We start from the raw sequence: 23,055 nt of genomic DNA, 5'->3' as shown, positions 1-23,055 counted from the left end.
TTTGTCAATTTAAACTCCTCTCTGCTTCCTAGTCTTCCCAGCACTTCCACAAGTGTATCTTCCCAGAGCAAAGCAGACCACAGTTTCCCTTGTGCCGTATTTACTTGCTCCATTTAAGAACACGGTTTCTGGAGTGCCTTGTAATGCAGTCTGATAGCTCCACTTACACAGCTCTGAGAGAGAGGGTGCTGGAAGCAACAACACAAATTCATTGTTGCTTAGCCTAGGAGCATCACTAGGGGGAAAAAGTTTGAGACAATGGCTGCTCTAAGGGCAGGCTTTGTGTGGTGAAATAAATCAATGAATAATTATTGCCTCTCACAGCCATGGCAGCCAGCAGCACAGCTATGAGAGTGAGACAGACAGTGCACACTAATAGGCTGGGGGAATCCTGTCTTGACAGTCTTCATCCTGCTCTATTTCTTTCAGCAAATAAGATGCATCTGTTTGCCTCCAGCTCTCAGCAGACAAAGTAAACAGTCATGCTACAGCAGGTCACAGTGTGACTTCATGTGGGTAAACTGAACTAATCTGAAGCAATATGCATTCATCCAGCAAAAGGACACCCAAGGCAACATGTGCTGAGGGTAGCTAGCAAACTAGACTGACAAGAAATTTCTGAACAGTAAGTCGGAGCAAAACAGGAAATGCCAAGTGAAATTGTCAAGATGCAACAAAACACAGTGGTAAAGACTGGAACCAAAATAAAATGACCTGTTCTTATTTAACCTTTGTCTTCCTTTCCCTCATCAGAAAATATCTGCATAATTTGTGCAGTCGTCATCTTTTTTTTTGCCTCAGTTCACTGTGTCCAACTACCACAGTAAATGTAACAAACATTCAGGGCTGGCCACTAGGATTCTGTATATTCCTGACTCTCCCAAGAGGAAATGAGGGCACAGACCACGAATCCCTACAAGGTCTTTTATTCCATATGCCAGCTAACAGGATCCATCCGTTCTCTCATATTCATGTGTATTGTGACAAGCTGTTTGATTTGAAATTTTCCTTTTGCTGGACACCAGCCATAGGTTTCAAGGAAATTAAGCTATTCAGCTTTTAGATTCCATGATAGCCCAGCTACAAAATGCTTCAACTCCAGTAGCACGTTAATTTCTCTACCAGAATTTAAGTATTTTCTAGAATTCACAGTTACTTTTGCAGCTTGTAAAGTGCAAATAGCTCTGGATTTTGATAACAATACATAGAAGTCTTTTATTGATTATTAGTTACAGAAAGTCGTATTTTTCGTGAAGGAAAAAAAAGTTTGGCATTATTCTGGCTTTATTATAAGAAGGAGGACTTTTCTCGCCTTTTTCATGTAGTTTTTTTCGTAAGTGTGTTAAATGTCTTTGTAGTGTTGGTTCCTTTGTGGCAAAGCTTTTAAGCTTTTTGTACAGTATTTGTGGTTTCTGGTTTTTGGAGCTGATGTTTTGTGGAGTAGGACAGAGACTGTTTCCAAGTTTAGAACCTAGATACATCCTGCCTAGCTTCTGGCACTGAAATTCCACAGCTGGGAATACACTCAGCTTAAGCTCTCTGTTTAATTAATGAAAAGGAATGTGTGCCTTGAGAGAGTGGTCCAGATACAAGGCAATCAGATCACGAGGTGTATATTACTTTTCAGTAACCCTAGAGGAAAGCTAGGGTGACTTGCTCTCCCAAATATTGTTATGCAGTACCAGTCAGGATGAAACTCTTATGCAGCAGCTTCAATAGAGACTGAATAGCAGTTCAGTGCCCTACTAGTCCCATCCAGTCTGAGGTTACTTTTCTTCCTTTTTTTTATTTCTGTCCTGAGATGGACTTAATATTGGTTACTTTCTCCTTTGGTGCAGATTTTCTTTTCCTTTCTGATAGCGGCAGCTAATGCTGCCAAGGCAAAGGGCTATGTCTGCATTAGTAAATGAGCCAGTGCCAGGGAATGTCCTGGGTATTGCAGTTAAAGTGTTAGAGCAGGCCCTGGCATGGTTTGAAGTGTTAGAGCAGGCCCTGGCATGGTGCTGGGCCAGGCAGACTAGCTCCCTTCCAGACAGATCCTGGGCATGGTTCAGGAAATGGCACAGGCCAGGGTCTAATCCCAGGAAACGATCTGGATGCAGCCTCTCTGCTGTGGAGAGCAAGAAAGTTTAATAATACAGCCATAGGGTCTCTCTAATCGTTTGCCTCAGGGCCAGGGAACAGTTGTGAGCACATTTAAATTTCTAGGACAGACAAAGCAAGAGGCACTCTATATTTGCCCTGTATTATGAATACCTTAATGCACTGGCAGTGCTGCACAAAGCATCCAAGGTAAGCAAGAATCTGATCCAAAACCCACTGAATGCAGTAGAGGCCTTCTGTTGTTATTAACGGGTTTTCACTCAGACTTTAAATGAGTGCTAAATGCTAAAGGGAGAAGTATTTGAAAAAGGAACATATGGGGAAAGATGTAAGTAATGGGTATGCCTGCTTTTAAAGAGAGGAGAGCAAAAAAAGGCATTGACAGGAAAGAAAAATACAATCCCACCAGGTCAGCTACTGTTAGACTTTTAATAACATTCTGTTTTCTCATGTCTTGCTGCACAAAGAGTCTATGGAGAGTCCACCTAAATGCTGGTATCAGTCAGTTCATGGTTGATCGATTAATTTGCACTTTACTTTTGACTTTACTAAATAAGCTAAATATATAATTTCCTTTAAAAAATAAATAAATAGTTTCTCAAAATGTTTCCGTATTGCACTTTAATCTGTCAGCTGAATAGAGCTAATGTTAGTTCATTTGGTAATTTGATGATAATAGCATTAATTCAACCTAAATCCTGTTTGAAAAATAGCTGTGGTGTTCGGAACAGAGTCTCAGAATCACAGAATGGTTGAGGTTGGAAGGGACCTCTGGAGATCATCTAGTCCAACCTCCCTGCTCAAGCAGGGTCCTCTAGAGCATAGAACGGTGTTTCTACATTTTATTTTTGAGGAAAAAAAGCTTTATAATAGAATGTTTGGAACCTGTAGCTCAGTTAAAAGAAGTAAAGTTGTTCTTTTGACAAAGAAGTTAAATCATTTAGACTTTCAATGTGTTAGATTTCTTTTAAGAGAGAGATAATGATTCAAAATGTAAAGCACAAAATAAAAAACAGATTTATTAAATCATTTCTGTGATTGCCATACTCTGATTTTTCTTTCCAAAATAAGCAAAACTTCAGCACACCATGTGCCTTATGACTTTGTCATCAGTTCTAAAATCAGTCTCTTCCAGGAACTTTGCAAATAGGGATTTCATAAGCTGCCTCTATTGCATGCCTTCTCCTTTACAATGTACAAGTACTGTTAATGTAATTAATTATGAGTTTATTGGAATACAGAGTTTGCTTGTAGGAAACAGTTGTTACACTTCAATTTGTCATACTCTGTATAGAAGTGCTGTACTAGTACATGAGATTGTTTCTATCTATTATGCTACAACTGAGGGGCAAGTTACGGCCCTATTTACAATCCATGCATCCTCACTAAGTGTAAATAGAAGTTAGAGCAGAATTTGACTGAGTCAGAGATATCTTTTTGGTAACGTCAGTTTACCAAATAATATCCCAAGAGATGTTCACTGTTGCAAATAGTCAGTAGGTGTTCACCTGAAGCTTGTATTTCTTTCATAATTACGAACTCGCACCATAATGCTCTAACAGCTGATACCTTTCTGTAGCTGGTGTCTCACAAGCAGGCATGGATGACTCTGCAAATAACTTTTATTACTCGTTGGCAACTGTGAAGATGTTGCTACTAAAAAAAAGTGGAAATTTCTTGTAAATAATCCATTTGATTAGAACAGCAGAATGCAAGTGTGAACAAAGATCTAGCGTTCAGCAGACTGGTGAAGATGTGGCAACTATAGGAACCACAGCTTTTTATTTTCCTCTCTCCTTAATCATTTGTGACAATTCCAGAAAGTAGATGAGGAATGAGGGAATGATAAATATTCCTATCTGCAAAGATTCAGGGCAGCAGGGGGGAATTTGGAAACATAGAGAAAAATCCAAACTTTAATATCAGATAATCAAAAAGACATGAGGCTGAAATAAATTTCAGATCAATATTCGATGGATAAAATTAGAATCAATGAGAATTCCCATGAGAATTAAGCCTTTAATGTTACCAAACTGCTTTCCTATATTTTACATAGTTGCCCACAGTATTCAAGTCTAAGATAACACTGTGCAGTGCTATGTTATGTGGAATAAAATTATTATGATAAAAAGTCAGGAGACACATTTGTTATGCTCAGGGATTTTTTAGGTAGTGGAGAGGGAGGACAGAGAGGGCTACCCTAGGTCGGAAGGTGAAGGCAGGGCCTTTTGACATGTTACAGCCTATTGAAAAAAATAAATGCACAGTTCTGCATCTGGGAAAAAATAATCCTTTGCAACCAGGCAGGTTGGGGACAGCTTGTCTGGGGAGCACCTCTGCAGAAAAGGCCCTGGGGGGCAGCAAGTAAGGCATGAGCCTGTAGTGTGCTCTGGCAGCAGGGACGGCCAGTGGCATCCAGGGAGGTGTTAATGGGAGCACAGCCAGAAGATCGAGGGCAGTGACTGTTCCCCCTGCTTGGTGCTCATTAGACAATATGTAGAGTACTGCATCCAGTTTTGGGGACTCCCCATACCAGCAAGACATGAATAAACTAGAGCAAGTTCAACAGAGGGCGCTCAGATGGCTGGGGGCTGGAGCGCTTGCCCCATGAGGAGAGACTGAAGGAGCAGGGCTTGTTCAGCCTGGGGCAGAGGCAGCTTTGAAGCACCCCACAGCCACCTTCCCGTGCCTTCGAGGAGGGGAGCGAGAGAATGGAGCCAGGTCTTCACAGCGGTGCATGGCAGGAGGACAAGATACAGCGGGCTTGAGCCCGCTGTAGGAAACAAGGGAGGTTCGGGCTGTATATTGAAACTTTCTCAGCAAGGGGACAGTGGCCCACCAGCAGTGGGACAGAGAACCCAAAGGGTCTGTGCAGGCCCCATCCCTGGAGGTTTTCAAGACCCGACTGGACAAAGCCCTGAGCAACCTGGTCTGATCTCACAGCTGACCCTACTTTGAGCAGGGGGTTGGATTAGAGACATCCCAAAGTTTCTTTCAACCTGGATTATCCTGTGACCCAAAGTAAGGTTGACAGCATCAGCCCAGTACACTGGTTACACCTGTCTAAAGCACCCTCTTGTTATGCTATTTATAGAAAAAATATTCTTAAGAAACTCATTCATTTTACACAAAGTCCAAAATAAATAAACAGTAGTTGTTGGCTAGGGATACACTCTGGCTGCTTCAGGGTTATTTTATAAGTTAGCTAACATATGGGGTTATGCTTTTTTGTAGCCTCACATGACAACTCCAAAGAGAAGCTGAAAATGCCTATATACAGAAAATAAATACAACTACCTTTATATAATCCAGATTAATTTGAAGCAAAATATCGACATATTTTCCACCACCTAGATTATGCTAAGGAAATAGGATGCTACAAAGTATATTTTCTCTTTAATAGTTAGGAAATAAAGATATGCATTGCTTACAATGACTGAATGGAGCAAATGGGTAGCAAATCTCTATCTAGACAGCTTTCCCAAAGGATAAGCCACGTATCTGTCCAGTATTTGTTTATGCCAATATATGATGATATTTTAGCTGGATAGTAACTATCCACAGTACTTTGTAGTATTATATCCTACAGATATAAAGGAAAAAAGGTAATCTTTTTCCAAGAGCCCTTCATGAATGCCAAAAAGAGATATCAATGTACCTGTGAAACAAAAGACATTTGCAAAATAGGGATGCAAGAAAATGTCTTTCTACCTGCAAGTTCTCAAATGAATTGCAGATGTCAGGCAAATCAATAAATTTTTTGGATATCAAGAAAAATAAAGATCCCAGCCACTTCCCCCGAGACTCTTTATGTAAAAGGTGGCACAGTAATTATGTAGGTGGATTATGATCTATAGGCAAGTGCACTGACTATTAACATCTAAAAGTGACATTTCCTTTTCAGACAAATTTAATAGGAGCTGCAAAGATGCATTTTGCAGTCAACTTGCTTGTACGAAAGCTAAATCAGGCATGCCCTTATAATTGTACTGTATACATTTTCCATCTCAGACTCTGGATTCTACCTCCCTTCCCAAATCAGTTACTGTGGGTAGAGCTGGCCTAATTTTTTCAATGCCTAGCACATTTGCCTAAATATGCAGTTTATGAAACACTGCAACTGAAACACTCCAGTCAGATCTGGCATAAAATAATGATCAGGGAATGAGGGCAAGGGAGGGAGTGAAAAACATTGAAATGTTCTGACACCTTGGACATGAACTTTTTGACTTTTCAAGACAGCTCTTTGGTTGGAAAAAGAAGTGTTAAAAAGAATTCAGAGTTAAATAACTCAAAAACTAAGTGAAACGTTTTAAGTCAATCAAAATGGATATGTCATTTCCGTTTCCTTTGTTCATTCTTAAAATTTCCATCCTTTGCAACCCATCTTTTCAGTTTAGTCATGAAACTGATAAATCAACCTTCCATTGAACATTTAGTTTGAAGACCTGCGGCAAAGTGTAGCAAAGAAGGCATTCAGTATCTCTGCCTTCTCTGTATCCTTCATCACCAGGGCACAGTCCCCGTTCAGCAGTGGGCCCACATTTTCCCTAGTCTTCCTTTTGTTGCTAATGTATTTAAAGAACCGCTTCTTGCTGTCCTTGACATCTCTTGACAGTTTAAACTCCAGATGGGCCTTGGCCTTCCTAATCTCCATTGAACATTTAGTTTGAAGACCTGCGGCAAAGTGTAGCAAAGAAGGCATTCAGTATCTCTGCCTTCTCTGTATCCTTCATCACCAGGGCACAGTCCCCGTTCAGCAGTGGGCCCACATTTTCCCTAGTCTTCCTTTTGTTGCTAATGTATTTAAAGAACCGCTTCTTGCTGTCCTTGACATCTCTTGACAGTTTAAACTCCAGATGGGCCTTGGCCTTCCTAATCTCATCCCTGCATAGTTGGACAGCGTCCCTATATTCCTCCCAAGTGGCCTGTCCTTGCTACCAGCTCCTGTACACTTCCTTCTTCTGCTTGAGTTTTGCCAGGAGCTCCTTGTTCATGCATGCAGGTCTCCTGCCCCCTTTTGACTTCTTGCTTATAGGGGTGCACCATTCTTGACCTTGGAGGAGGTAATCCTTGAATATTAACTAACTCTCTTGGATCCCTCTTCCTGCTAGTGCCTGATCCCATGGAATTCTTCCAAGAAGGCCCCTGAAGAGGCCAGTTAGCTCTCCTGAAGTCCAGAGTTGTGATCCTACCTATTGCCCTGCTTCCTCCTTGCAGGATCCTGAACTCCACCATGCTGTGGTCACTGAAGCAAAGGCTTCTCCCAGTCATCATATTTCCAGCCAGTCCCTCCTTATTTTTTATTACAAGGTCCACCAGCGCACCTCTTTATTGGCCCCTCCATCAGCTGTGTCAGAAAGTTATCATCAGTGCTCTCCAGGAGCCTCCTGGATTGTTTGTGCCTTTTGATCTCCATTGGTCGTTGCTGTTACTGTATCAACGCTTAAAAGGAACCAACTAAAATCAAGAAATAGCTCTTTAAGCTCTGTCACAGAATAAATATTTCCACTTTATAGTTCTAAGTGAGGGCCTTCACAACCAAGTCAGTTGTAATACGCTAGACCTGCAACGGATGCGAGCCCTCAGAGCAGAGGGAGTGAGTTAGAAAGCTTAAGTGGAGCTAGTAAGATTTCAGCTTTGCCTTCTATGAAAGAAAACCTGATTAGAGCAAGGATCCAGTGAATATGTTCACCACAAAATGAAGAGAAAAGCAGGAGAGAGAACTCTACCAAAAACTTGCTAGCTTTGCCAGTGCAACATTTAATCCAGTCTCACCAGCCCAGCCACCCAGGAGTGGAGTGGAGAGAGCTTGGGATGTCAGGATTGAATTGTGGCTTCTTCCTACCATCCCCACCACAGGCACATGAACCCATTTTTTCACAGTCTTGTATCCCAGTGCTGAGGTTCCCTGGCCTCTGAACTGCAGGTAGGAAGGCACCACTTGGGCATACCTGATGCCGGAGCCCTATTTCTTATAGTAACCTGAGCTGACACAGCCAGGCAAGCTCAGAGCCTGCTCAGGGCACTTTGCGGTGAACTGTACTCCTGTGTGTAGATGTGCCATCAGATAAATGGAGAAAAAGAGAAAAGTTATACCTTTCTTTTTGGTGAAAATCTTGCACACCACATGCAACTTGTGAGCCCCTATAGGATGAGGGCTCTCCTTGATGTCTTGAAGAAATTTAACTAGAAGGCTATGACATGAAAACCTGGAACTATATAGAAAATGACAGTTAATGACTGGGGAGCCCTGAGGCAGAGTAAATAATGCCCACAGGGAGGCACTGCCGGGAGGAATCTTGCTGGATATTATTTTCAATGAAAAGGCCACTTCATTTCTCATGGGAGGAGATAAGACAAAAAATAAACCCATGTTATAGCTGTTGCTCACATCACCTAGTGCAATAGTGAAAGACATTGCAGTAATGACAGCAGTATGTGAATTCATGTGAAATAGAATAGAACCTAAAATAGAAGCAATACAAACTTTTCTTGATTTTATCAGCTGATTTTTGTGAAAATAAACACTGCAAATGAAACTTTGTTAACCTCTCTCACTTTCATAAATTTTAGAAGGCTACACATGGAACACTAGCCAAAAAAAAAAAACCAAAACCCTACAAAAATCACTGTTTTAAACCTTCCAAATTTATCGCTGGTCTAGTGAGTTTAGTGATTAACTGAATTAATTGTATAAAGTAATTTGAGTTCTAGATGTTAGTTTTGCCTCCCTATGTGTCAAGGATGCTAGTAAATAGGAAGCTGACAAGCTGATAAATAGGAAGCTGACAAGCTTTTTCTCTGTTTGAATCAGGTGTTGAAACTAATCTCAACTTGAGAAGCAGGGAAGATCCAAATACATCAGATATTGGATCAGAAGCCCAGGATAAAAATGCAAACAACCATGGAACTCAATCATCTAATCAACTGTCCAGTTCTGTGACTGCTGAAAATGGAAATTCAGTGTCGAATGGTAAGCAGCTTTTAATCCTAAAAAGTTCTTCTAACATAAAATTGCTGAAGTGCTTCTTTGAATGAGCTTTTTTAAGATATACTCCAAGTGGAGTCTTTTCAGTTGTGAAATATCCATCTTTCTGGAACTGGCTTAGCTTTGTATGTATGATCTGGTAAGCCCCTCGCCTATAAAAGCTGGATATGAAAGAACTAGAAAGGTGTCTGTTGAGGAGTTTGTAATTAGCTTACCTCCAAGTCTGTAAGTAGCCTGAGGCCTGGGGGACTGAGTTTTGAGATTTTTGATCCTATAATCAATATAAATGGGACACAGAGTGGAAAATCCGGATCTCCCATTGGTACAAATTTCTTACCAGTGAATGGCAAATCTATATACCGTTTGCGTAAGCAGAACAGCTACATTGCCTTATCTGTTAAGGGGAGAACTGCACATGATGCAGTTGGTAGTTTGAGAACTATACTGAAAAAAAAACAAAGGGAAAAAATAGTAGGTCAAGTGAAATGTGGCATTTTTGTTTTCCATACATGCTATCCTTAAAAAGGGGGCTAAAGCTGCTTAAAATACAGTTTTTTGAACTGAAAAATCAAGCTTTTTATCAAAATCAAAACTTTCAAAATTTAAAAAGTCCTTTCTTTCCATAAAAAAATAATTCTCCAAATTCTGCAGTCCTTGGCCAAACTAATTCTTCCTTCTCCCTCTGTTAGTCAAAGCAGAAAATTCATCTGGTGTGAGTAGTTATACCAGTGTCAAGGTACATTCATTTCCATGTGGAACCAGGAACATACTGTAACAGAAAAAAGGCATCTTTGTCCCACTATAAATGTGTCCCCACTTGGAGCAGTAGCAATGTAATAATTTGGGGAGGAGGGAAGCATACAGTATGTGTCAGTCAGACTGTTATATTATATATGTAAAATCTGTGCGCAGCCCAAGTCTTTGATTCTTTCCTATGTAGAATTTTAACCATATATTCTAATGCCCTAGTGGGACCTGTGGGGGGATCAGCTTTTTATAAGAGGAACAGTTTTATTCCCAGATCCCTTAACTGGGAGTTTAATCACAAGAGCTGTATTCCTTTCAGCTCAGAAATAATAAAATGATGCTTTCTATTTATCATTTGTAATTATTATAGTTACATTAGTAAGAGATCTCAGTTACACAAATAAAGGATCATTGCTTAAATAAATGGCCAACTAGTAGGTGAGATGGGTGCTTATATAAGTTTACGTGAAGTTTTTTAATTGGTATATTTTTGATCATCGTTAGCCAGGACTATTCATATTGATAATGCACAATATCTACTATGTGTAAATTAATTATTTTCAAACTATTTGTAAATGGAAGGTTTAATCATGAAGGTGAAATGTTTTGCAATGGAATTTTCCAGTTAGCTATTTTTTCCATTATAAAATACTGATTCATCAAACCCAAACTTTTTATGGAAGGTTGCCAGTTTTGATGCAGCTTTCATAAGGAGTAGTTTTGACATTCACTGTAGGCTAAGAGCAGACAGAAGTCCCTTTAGGTCTGACAGTTTCCCACTGGGTAAGGAATTAACATTGTCGGTGGCATTTCAAGGGTCAAATCCCCATTTTGCTGATCAGAATGTTGTAGAAGTAACGTGAGCTTTGATTTCATCTTGACACAGAGCAAAATCAAATGCTGGAACTTAGTATATACTATTTTGTAATATGGAATTTTAGTTTTCCAGACAGCCTTAGTAATAACTGAAAGAGTTAGCAATATGGAAAACTTTGGAGCACTTTGATTGCATGACTTCGAAAAGAATTTGCTTAAGAAAAAATCCCTTCAGGATTCAGCCTTAGCATCTTTTTTTTTTTTTCCTAATGGAAAATACCTTTTCATTTCTCTGTTACTATATACTAAACTCCTCTGGCTTTGTGGAAAGTAAAACTTGAAATGAACATTTGATACTGAGGTTACAAAACTCCTAACTGTAGAGCAACCTGCTTACCGCCGTTACATAGTGAAACTATGCAGTCTGCTTTTCACTTTTATAACTAAAATCTAGAGCCATACATTACTCTTATGAGTTAATACGGAAGCATTTTCTTAAGTAAGATTAATCTTTTGCTGTCATGAAGTGAAGAGTCTGCATAGTTCCTCTGAAGCATCTAGCATAATACCAGAAAAGTAAAGTCACTGTGCTCATAAGAATAATCATTTTGATCAAGACTTTAATCTTACTTATAAAGTAACCTGATGAATTCTTTGGAAAACCATTAGTAAGCAGCTAAAAAGCTGGCTGGCCCAGCTTCCAAACAGATTAATGTAGTATTGCTTTCAGAAGCCAAGTTTAATTTCTGGCACTGCTGTTAGTTTGGAATTTTAATAGAAGTGTCTTTTTCATTTCATATAATGTAATCTTTTTCCTCTTTAGCTTATCTTTAATGTTAGTAGTAACAACCTTCTACAGCTCTATACTATAAAAATGTGACTTCTCCATCACAGCTCTAACCTGTGTGAAAGCAGAATCGTGGAGAAGGGTAGAAGCTTTGGGGAAGATGTGTGATGCCTGTTGCAGGGACCCAGAGCCTCTGTGACATTGCATGTGTTTTTGCAGACATGGATATTGGAGGTTAGGAGGTGCAGGGTCTCCAGATCTGACGTAGTAGAGCATATGAGACTAGAGGTTCTCTGGAACCACAGAACCACCTTTAGACATCCAGTGATCTAGATTACAATAATTTTTAGATGCAAGCTATTTAGCTGAAGGACTAGGATCCTGACAGAGGTATGTGCGAACAAGGCAGGCAGAAGGAGCAGGAAGTACAGGAAGGAGGAGATTAAAGCTTGGATGTGAGGTCTTCCTTTGAGGAGACATAGAAAACGCAATAGGCAGGTAAGTGGGTAGAAGACTGGGTTTCTGTTTTGAAGATAAGTATTAGGTGAGACAAGGTCATATTCTTGACTGTATGAAAATAATGGAATGCATTTCTTAGGTTCCAGAAGTTTAACTTCCCCCATCACCGATTATTGAACCATATCCTCTGCTAACATTTAACTCACCTTACATTACTTCTGTAATAACCTTGCCACGCAGAGTGCTTTTGCTGAATTATAATTACTTTGGGTAACTTAAGAATACCTGCAAGAAAGCCCAGTCCAGATGATGTAATTTGTACTCTAACCTGAACGTCTGATTAACATATGTTCTTGTAGTTCTGCCCTGGCCCTGCTAAATTGATGCTTCCAACCTTGTGCCAGATTAAGCAAGGTCTTAATCAGTGCACAGCTGTGGTATCTTAATATTTACTTAGGTGTACGCAAAGGAAAACTTTGGGAATGTAATCAACTATTCCATTTATCTTTCCAAACTCCACCGTGTCTCTGCTTGCCATGTCTTTGCTGACGTGCTTTTGCTGTACATGGAAACTTTGCTTATTTGATAAGACCTCTTATCAAAGTGCTTTTCATAGAAAGAAACAGAAAATTGTTGATAACCTTATGCTTAGATCAAGGTTCTCACGTATACTAGATTCTAAAGTGTATGAATACAGTGCATAAGTGTTAACCTTTTCGAAAGCATGCTGGTGGCCTAGGAAAATAATTTCATTCATTTATGGTGATCTCGTATCATGAAAATGCTTTACATTATATCTTTTCTTCCAGTTACGTGAATAGCATTACTTAAAAAGGACTTTTTCGTTGAAAATGTGGATTTTTTTTATCACTCTGTTTGAGAAGTATCCACAGTAGCCATGTGAATAAATTGTTGTTTGGTAACTGAATCAGAAAAATAATAACATTTTTTTGTGTATTGGCAAAAGCTGGATTTTTGGAGGGAGATTCTGGCTGAGAAAAAGCATTTATTTCAAGCATTTCATTTGACTGAAAATACATTATTTTGTTCAGGGACAATTTTTACCTGGAGGACAGGTATTGATTACGGACTTTAACAAAAGGCAAGAGAGCAATAGTGGTAGCTCATATATAGCATATTTTACAAACTAGTGTACTGGAGACTTTGAACATTCTTGCTCCAGTATAAACTTAATACGTCACAGGTCAGCTTCAAAAAAAAGGAACTCCATCTCAAAACAGCACATAGTTCAAAGCACTGAGAGAAGGGATCATATTCTCTCTCTGCATGATGCAGAAAAGGACTGAAATGCTAGATTCTCACTAGATCTGGCCTAGCTGTTGAGCTACAAGCAAGAGTTCCACCTTCTTCGCTGCCTGTGTGTGTCCAAATGAAGTCCAAATGAATTTGTAGCTGTAGAAAAAGATCCAAACTTATGAATAGTATACACAAGCTTTCTACAGATGACAAAAACAAGCAAAAAAGCTGTCCCTAGCTAGAAAGCTGTGAAGATGAACCAGTATAAGGGGGAGGGAAACTAAGAGAGAAGCCAGAAGGAGTTTTCTTCTTTCTCTTTAAAATTCTTATTCTAGTTCTCTCACAAAATCAGGTAATTGTATATAATTATTCATACAACTGATATTGTCATGAAATAAATTATATATCAATAACCACATAAGAGTTTTTGCTCAGTTATCAAAATAAACAAATAAACATCATTTTTAATTCTGAAAAAAAGAGTTTGGAAGAAAAACGCGTTTCATAAAGCATGTTTCTATGCCAGTTGCAAGACTGAACCTCTCAGTACAGTACACAGTTTCCATAAACAGTTTATGATTTATTGCATTTGAACTCAGAATTGCTTCTATTGCTTTTGCGTATGTTGTGTATAAGATGCAAAGAGTGAGAGTAGCTCTCATTTTTCCTTATCTGTCTAACAGTTACATTTTGGCCCCAGATTTATCTGATCTAGCGTTAGCCACCTAAAATGTAGATGTCTTAGCTAATCTAAATAGGTCAGAATAGATACTACCCATTTCTAGTTGTTAGAGTAAGCTGATTCTCTACAGAGAACAAGTCAACTTACATATCTTTTGACAGGACGAATCCTCTTCTAGTGGTGCCTGTCCCTGTTCGGTTGACTAAATAAGGTATAATGACATGCTATTTAAGGATAATATAGTAGTATGAAAATTTGTAGTATGTGCTATATATTAAGCAATATCAAAATTGCCAGTTACCAGTCCTACCATGACTTCTATGATTCTGTCCTGTGAGCAGCTTAATAACACCTATCATGGCCTCACTGTGTTTCTGCTGCTGCCTTTGCTTCCCCCTATCCCACCTTTCAGATCCTTTGTAGGATTCAGATGCTATAGGAATGGTCCTACTCCGGCCGAAGTGATGGGGAAACGCTAGCAGTGAGCCCCTCGCTCTAGGATCACAATGCAGAGGTGTTTGTTTCCTCTGGTTGGTTTTCACACAGCTAAACTTTAGGCAGCTAATTCCCACACAGAGAGTGTGCAAGAAGTACAGCAAGTACAATAGCAGGAGATCGAGGAGATCGAGTTGTTAATCCTGGACCTACTATTGACTCCTTGAGTGACCTTGAGACATTAGTTTCAGAGCAGATCACAGACCTGTTTTCCATTCCCTTTGCATTGCTTCTGTGATGAAAAGGAGCCAGGGAAGAGGAGCCAGGGATTTCCGCATTGCAGGAGGAATCCCTGGCCAGTGTATAGGTAATATTATTTGTAGGCTTTTTCATTACAGTGGCTCCTTCTGTAAACTAGTGTATATACCTATGATACTTTTTATACTTGATAAACGATAAAAATAATCTTTCTAGTTTTAGTAAGCATGGGGATGGTAAATATCCAGGCAAATTTATGATGTTTTGCACTCTTATTTAATAAAACGTGTCAAGGTGTCTTGAATCTCATGCTGGAAACAGCCAGTGCTTAAATGTCAGATTATAAATTAGTATTTTTCTGCCTTAGGTTTACCAGAGGAAAATGAATATTCAAGACTGTCGGCCAGCACTGCAGCAAGCTCATCGACTCAAAGACATAGGGAGAGCCACACTAGTCAGGTAAAAGTTTCTTTGTTGAGCTAAATGGATCCACTGAAATGGATAAAAAAGTTCTTAGTAGCTGTACGTTGAAAGCTTTGTTGATTCGCATTTGTGTGTTGGGTTTGAAATATATAGACTTCCCTGGTGGTATTTGGTTTGTATTGAGCCAAGGACAATAATTAATTTACTCTTAACTTTTGTCACTAGGGAAGATAATCGTCATGAAAGGTTCCCATAGTAGAGTTCAAATTTTGTGGCAATTATTGTTTCTGGTTATGAGGATGTTACATTCAGGCTGGAAATACGTCTCTTCACCCTAAGAGGAAAAAGATGTTGATCTCCCTTAAGCTATTCAGTCATACCAGGAGAGGTGGTATGATAGTCAATCTCATAGGAACAAATGCATCATTATGTCATCTTTCTGAATGTAAAAGCAGTGAAGATACTGAAAATATCAATAGGTACTAAGGTAGTATGATGTTTCCACTTTGGTTATTTTAAAATTCCTGTTTAATCAGTGCCACTTCATAATGACAACATAGAATTAAGTTTGAAGTGTATTAAGCGAACAAAAAGCAACAAAATTTGCCGTAATATATTTTCCTCATTCCTTTGTTTAGCATTTTATATATAAAGTGAAACACTTAACATTCTAAGTAGTCAATTCAGGCATTAAGGCAGTCAAACAATTTTGTTTTATTTCACTTAAATGGAATTAGCGTATTCTCTTAGTAGTATTTATGTCTTCAGTCCTCTTTTCTAAGAGGAGTCCTGGTTCATTTTTCATCTGAGATTGTAAGAATTTTACAGTAACTGCCAAATATTGTCCAAAGGGAAAATATGTTGGAGCTGACAGGAATTTTCTCAATAGAAAGCCGTCATTAACCAGTGCTACAGTTTCCAAAATGTTTTAGCAGAAGGTAGGGGAAGTGCTTTATCATATTTAGAAGCTGCTCATTGCCTGGAGGCGGGGAGGGCTGGCATTTCTAAATGATTAGAGTAAAATCCTGGCACTAATGAATGTTTGTTGAATGTTTGGCTATTGATTCCAGTGGGAACAGGATTCAACCCTCAGCATAGTATTTGGTCTTAACCTAACTTCAAAAAACAATAGGTTTTAACTGGCTCTGAGTAAATATGTGAACAAAGTAGTACAGAAGTCTTCTCTTTGATTCTATGCCCCACTGTCTGAAGCACAGGCAAAACTACAGAGCCCATTCTGAGTTGAAAAATTGTGCCAGGACAGCACTCAGCAGTACAGTAGTCTCTTCAGATATATAAGCGAGGCCTGCCAGAGTTGCCTTGGCACAGGTAGGCACATACATGTTTTGCACAAAATAACAGATCTTTGACATCACCGTGCTACTCAGACCTTCAAAAAATACTTTCATCATGCTGTGAAAAAATGATTTCAGGTTTGCTATCTACAGGTTGAGGTTGTGGATGAGGATGTGGAATGATGAGGACTATGGGAGTTGTAATTGCCTTTTTTTTTTAATGATCAACTAAATATTTGTTAGACATGAGAGGGGCCAAAAAACACATTGTAGGGAGTGAAAATTCAAGTTCCAGACAGTGCTCCAGTGATAAACCTCATACAATGAGACAGTTACATCCTAGAATACCTTATACTTCTGTTGCTATAATGCCTGCCTAGGAGCCAGGAGGATCGTGTTTAAATTATTACATCAGTGTGGTACATGGTGAGTTAAATGAAATGGGTATAGGGGAGACAACATTCTCTTCTTGTCTTTGCAAATGAAAACTACATCCTTATGTGAAATTAGTCTGAAACATTTAAATGCTTTATTTTAGAAGTTTTTTACCGTTTACAAACACATCTAATTTTGTTTCTTCCAAGACTACTTGCCAAAAACTCAGCACGGTTTCAGTTCAGTACTTTGAAATGTCACTTTTCACTAAATATATATTTTACCAAAGCGTTTCACAAATCTTAAAATAAAAATTAAAATAAATTCCATGCCACGTACACAGAATTACATTCAGGGGCAATCCTTAAATGCAACCTTAATAAGAACTGTGACACAATGAAAGAAGGAAGCTGCATTTTAGTGATTTTTTTTAATACAATTTGCTATAATGAATGCACATCTTCTGAAATAGTGCTGCAAGCTTCCTCCCATTAAAAAAAAAAAAAAACTTAACATAAAAAAGATCTGTTCTCCTAGGTGTGAAAATCCATAGAGCAAAAAGCATTTCTCACCCTTTCCAAACCATGACATATATTTGAAAATGATTGGTTTTAATTGCAATTGAAATTTCTTAGCATGCTGCTAGTGACTCTAACAGCATAAAACCCTATTGTAAACCTCTTTTTGCCAGGCTTCACTGCAGTAACCTTATCACTTTAAAGTAATTCTTGTACAGGCATATAAAATAGGACAGATTGTTTCACAGATCTGTGAAGGTAGTGATTGACTAATTGCTTTAAAGAGAGAAACATAGACTGAGTCCTTGGATTTCTTGGCAGACACTGTCATTTCAGCTAAAGGAAACTGGTTCACTAGCCTTCAGGGACTTCTAATATTTATGTGGGGTTTTTTGTTTGTTTTTTTTGTTTTTTTTAATATCTCCCTGCTAGTTCCTTACTGAAGTGACAGGATTTAATTTCATTTTTGTCACAGGATTTCAGGGCTCACACACATCCAACTAAAGTTAAGGTATTGTGGCTCATGGTACTACCAAGTTGTCACATCAGGGGATAATTACCTGCATCACTGCCTGATACTTCGTGCAAAGTGCCTACCAACACACTGTAGAGAGCAAGTCTTTCAGCTTAGTTTCTGTGGACATGTATGGCAAGGATCAACCTTTTAACAAACACTTTTGGAAGAAATTACTAGTATAAAATATCTTGCAGATTGGAACATAGCAACTTAATTGGTCATCCTTAAAGTAAAGTTTTTGACAACAACAAAGTTCACTGTTGGCCATGAACGCTACTTTTCTCAGGCAATTGTTGTTTTAAAAGGTCTGTTTCTATCAGAATGAAAAAGGACAAAACTGAAAAAAAAATTGTTAAAAATATTGACAATATTTCTCATTTTAAAGTTATGGAAAAGAAAGTCTGCTTTGTTTTGCTGGGGACAGTAAAAGAGAATTAAAAATCAAGTCTGATTTTTATCCTATCAAAATAAAAGAAATTATATCAAAAGAAATGAAAGGTCTTGTATTTTAAAAGAAGAAAAAAGTACACTTTCTTTTTTTTTTTTTAACCAGTACCTTTTCCTTCATATTGTTCCATGGCTGTATGGTTATAGATGTCCAAGTGATTCCATAGATCCATAGATCTATGTGATCCATAGAATACAAGGAAGTATGGCATCAAAACATATAGAACTTAACAACAGATATAATCCCTGATGAAGATGAAAACTAAATCCTGAATTTTGAGGTTGTCGTTCTCAGAATCAGTTATCCAGAAGTTCTATGAATTTTAGTTTGTTCACAGATGTGATCCTTAAGAAGTTATTTGTTAACAAAGAACAACATGTATTCTTCTTCATGTATTCTTCTGGTACTCATTGTACCAGATTCCATGTATTTTATGCTTTCATTGTAGCATGAAATATTCTAGCCAAGAAAAATCTTCATAATGTAAACTAGAACTTTACGGTAAAACAGTCTTGTAAGAAACAATATCCTAATCTGCCCTTATAGGAAAATCTTCTACTCTGCTCTTAGCAGCTTAGCCCAAAGACATCAATTGCAATGAGCACATCTAACTCAGCTTCTGCAGAAAGCCCTTCGGTAGCTGCACTTGCCCTCTTGCTCTCTGAGCAACAGAAAACTGGGATAGTACCTTTTCTAAACATGATTCAAAATTACTTTCGCTGATCCTTGCCAGCTCCTTCAGTGATTTGTTAAAACGAACCAGATGAGACAACTGGCTGATTATATGAGAGGAGAGCAGTGGATGTCGTCTACCTGGACTTCAGCAAGGCTTTTGACACTGTCTCCCATCACATCCTCATAAGTAAGCTCAGGAAGTGTGGGCTAGATGAGTGGACGGTGAGGTGGATTGAGAACTGGCTGGATGGCCGAGCTCAGAGGGTTGTGGTCAGTGGTGCGGAGTCAAGTTGGAGGCCTGTAGCTAGTGGTGTCCCCCAGGGGTCAATACTCAGTCCAGTCTTGTTCAATGTATTCATCAATGACCTGGATGAAGGGACAGAGCGCACCCTCAGCAAGTTTGCTGAGGATCCAAAACTGGGAGGAGTGGCTGACACACCAGAAGGCTGTGCTGCCATTCCGAGGGACCTGGACAGGCTGGAGAGCTGATCGGAGAGGAACCTCCTGGAGTTCAACAAAGGCAAGTGCAGGGCCCTGCCCCTGGGGAGGAATAACCCCATGCAGCAGGACAGGCTGGGGGCTGACCTGCTGGAGAGCAGCTGTGCAGAGAAGGACCTGGGGGTCCTGGTGGGCAACAAGCTGACCGGCTATGTGCCTTTGTGGCCAAGAAGGCCAATGGGATCCTAGGGTGCATTAGGCAGCAGGTGGAGGGAGGTGATCCTGCCCCTCTCCTCAGCCCTGCTGAGGCCTCACCTGGAGTACTGTGCCCAGTTCTGGGCTCCCCAGTGCAAAGAGAGACATGGCACTACTGGAGAGAGTCCAGCGGAGGGCTACCAAGATGCGTAGGGGACTGGAGCATGTCTCCTCTGAAGAAAGGCTGCGAGAGCTGGGCGTGTTGAGCCTGGAGAAGAGAAGACCGAGAGGAGGTCTCATCAATGTGTACAAGTATCTGAAGGGAGGGTGTCGAGAGGATGGGGCCGGACTCTTCTCCATGACAATGGGCACAAAGTGAAACACAGGCAGCTCCATCTGAACATGAGGAAAAACTTCTTTCCTGAGAGGGTGACAGAGCACTGGCACAGGTTGCCCAGAGAGGTAGTGGAGTCTCCTTCGCTGGAGATGTTCAAACCCCGCCTGGACATGGTCCTGTGCAATGTGCTCTAAGTGATCCTGCTTGAGCAGGGGGGTTGGACTAGATGATCTCCAGAGCTCCCTTGCAACCTTGGCCATTCTGTGATTCTGTGTGGATTCTGTAAAAATAGTTTGGGACTATCAAGGTTGCCTAGATCCATAGTCTTGAATCCTGTAATTTTTTCCAGAGACAAAGAAACCACCAAAATGGAGCTCTTTCTTCTACTTGTACGTGCCATGATCTTGCTTAGATAGAGAATGTTGTTATGATGAAGAGCCGTTTCTGTTTAATCACACTCCAGGAAGTGATCCCAGAGCATACTGGGGATCACAAAAATGTTAATATTACTTAGTAAAGTGTATAAAAATCATAACCTCCTATAAAATACAAAAGATTTATTAAATATTACCTTTGTGCTCCTTTTCTTTTACACCAATAATTTCTCAGATCCTTAAGCTATCCAAGGGGCCCTCTTCTCTGGCCTGCGTTTATTGTTTCCTCTTTTCTAGGTAGTTCCTATGAGCATGTGTGTGCAAAAGATATGAGGATAAAGACTATTGAAATATATAAGCTCTTTCACATGTCAGGAGCAGCAGATAGACAAAGTAAAGTAGACTAGACAAAAGCAGGGCTGTATCCTTGGCACCAAGCATAAAAGCTAAGCATCCCCATCTTCTTTTTCACAGGGTCAGGATTGTATTTGGGTTTTTTTGTTTTTTTGTTTTTTTTAGTAAAAATATTGTAAAGTTGTTATTAGCATTCACTATGAAGTGGGATATGGTGAGAGAAAGACACAGTGGAACGCAGAAAAGCAGGCCGGCTTAAAAACTCCTTGTTTCTATGTGGGCAGTAAGAAGCAACATAGTCTGTCTGTAAAGGGATGGGATGGACAATCTGGAGATGAAGAAGTGGGAAGTGAGGGGCAGATTAAAGACGGACTGATAATAAGTGTGTGTGTTGAGGGGCATGGGGAATAAAACAGGCATCAGATAAAAGATGATTCAGAAACAAAAGTTGAAGCAAGGACAAAGTAGCTAAGAGAGAGAGAAAAAAAAGATAAATAATGGAAGATAGAATAGGGTATTTAGAAAGAGGGAAGGGAGACTAGCTGAAGAGAATAAAAAACAGAGCAGAGGGAGAAACAACTAAAGGGAAGGTAAGAAAAAGGGAAGAGCAGGAACCAGGGAAAGAGCTCAGGGTGGGGGTGGAAAGGAATGAGACACTGAGGAGTAAAAAGACTAGAACGATAATGCAATATTACATCTGTAACATTCATCTTCAGACACATATCAATGTGATATTTTATTTTCCATAAAATACAAATAATTTCATAATATACTTAATATACCTACACTTATAGTGTGGCTTGCCATGCAACTTAGTTCACAATCATAGGCTTCAGAAAATTCCACCATCAGAGAGGAAAAGGTAGAAAATTTCCCATTAACAGCTGCTCAACATCTTTGTGGAGTTAATTTTTCTAAAGACTAAATGTTGATTCATTTGAAATGAGATGATGTCACATGCATTCAGCTTCCTATGGAAATAATCCCCAAACAAGACAGAAATGAAAAAACAGGTTTCCATCCCAGCAGGTAAAACAATATCAGACTTACAGTACACCTGGCATAAGATTTTGGTTACCCAGTTCTGAAATATCTGTTTTGCCTGTCACACGTGCTCAAAGAGGTAAGATAAAAAATGATGGTTATTTTTTCAAATATTGTTATATTAAAAAATCTGCAGTCTTATCTCTTCTATTTTGTTTAAACCTCATAGTGCTGGTTGGCAGATTGCAGTAATACAGGAGCCAACATCTGACAATGAAAAATTGGAAATGTCTTTTCATATTCGTGAAGAATGTATTTATTGTTTCATTATAGCTTAAGCCATAGCTCTTACTTTGTGAAATTTCATTGCTTTCAGCGGTCTCTTCTCTCAGAAAAAGCTGCATATTCATTATAGTTTCAAGGGCCTTCTTTGTTCCTACTTGATTTAATATTTGTTGCCAATCACTTCTTTTGTTGAGTGTTCAGAAGTTAAAAAAATGAATCCTGAAGAACTCAGTGAGTTGTTACACCTAGCCCATTGTCACAGTTCTAAACACAGGGCTCTAAGATTCATTATTAATGTCTATTATGTTTGGCTATTAGCTGGAAGCAATCTCTCATCATCTTTGAAGAAAAATATGGCAATCAAGTAAGTCTGGTATAATAGCAAAGTCACTAACATCTTTGTAAACATGTAACGTCCAAAAGAGGACATAGACTGCTATATATTTATCATCAATCTGAATCAATATATTGCCCTAAATCATGTTTTGTTTTATTGTTTTGACAGTAACATCAAAGAATTCTCTTTGTAATGTCACATAGAGACAAAAATCAGAACTTACAACACCGTGCAGCTTTATTTCTTAGAAGACTTGCAGCCAAAAACATGTTCCTAATATGTTAAATAGTATGAGGTAATGCATGGTCTAAATTCATCAGTGGGTACACACATCTCGTAGTTGCTGTATTGAGGGCTTTGTATGTCCTAGTTATGACTGCTGTGACCTCCAAAAGAGAAAGCTCAGATTCTCTCCTTTGAACCAGTAGGTGCCATAATTGGCTCCCTACACATTTGAGGCCACTTCGCTGTCTTTCCACTTCTTTACACTCATTGCTTTTTCCTATGCTAGACAGGTGATTATGAGGGTGTGTTGAGGAGAAGGGAACACAGCCTCCTAAGCATGCCTTTGCCCTGCAGGCTCATCCTAACACAGAGACAAGCATATATGTAGATCCAGAGGGATTTAGGTAGCTAACAGCCCATAAATTAAGTGATGTTTGCCTCTAATGTTTTTTGACCATAAGTGTGGCCTCTATATACAAGGATGGATTATACACAACATAAACAAATATGAATTGCTGATTGTGTTTATAATTGCTTCAAAAGGAAAAATATTGTGGCAAGACTAGTGTCTAACTGACTAGAGAGACTTTTGATAACATCAAAGGAAAACGATTGGCAATGTAATTGCGGTTTGATCAGGTAAAATATCTCCATCAATACCACAAAGCAGCAGTGATTAATCAAATAGAAACGTTTTCAGTTTCTCAGATTTTTTTTTTTAGTGTATGTACAAAGTCGTA

At 39.1% G+C, this 23,055-nt stretch overlaps 1 protein-coding gene across 7 annotated transcripts in view; it reads left to right on the top strand.

Moving 5' to 3' along the window:
• Positions 1-23,055, top strand: part of MYO16 (myosin XVI) — a 407,211-nt gene that overhangs the window by 371,121 nt on the left and 13,035 nt on the right. For all 7 annotated transcript variants that reach the window (XM_068927513.1, XM_068927524.1, XM_068927518.1 and 4 more), the window contains 2 exons: positions 8,921-9,079; positions 14,903-14,994. In XM_068927513.1, coding sequence (XP_068783614.1) covers positions 8,921-9,079; positions 14,903-14,994 — 251 coding nt within the window. The remainder of the gene's footprint in view (positions 1-8,920; positions 9,080-14,902; positions 14,995-23,055) is intronic.

The sequence above is a fragment of the Struthio camelus genome, chromosome 1 (assembly GCF_040807025.1).
Source record: "Struthio camelus isolate bStrCam1 chromosome 1, bStrCam1.hap1, whole genome shotgun sequence".
Classification (NCBI taxonomy): Eukaryota; Metazoa; Chordata; class Aves; order Struthioniformes; family Struthionidae; genus Struthio; species Struthio camelus.
This window is presented reverse-complemented; position numbering and strand designations above follow the sequence as displayed.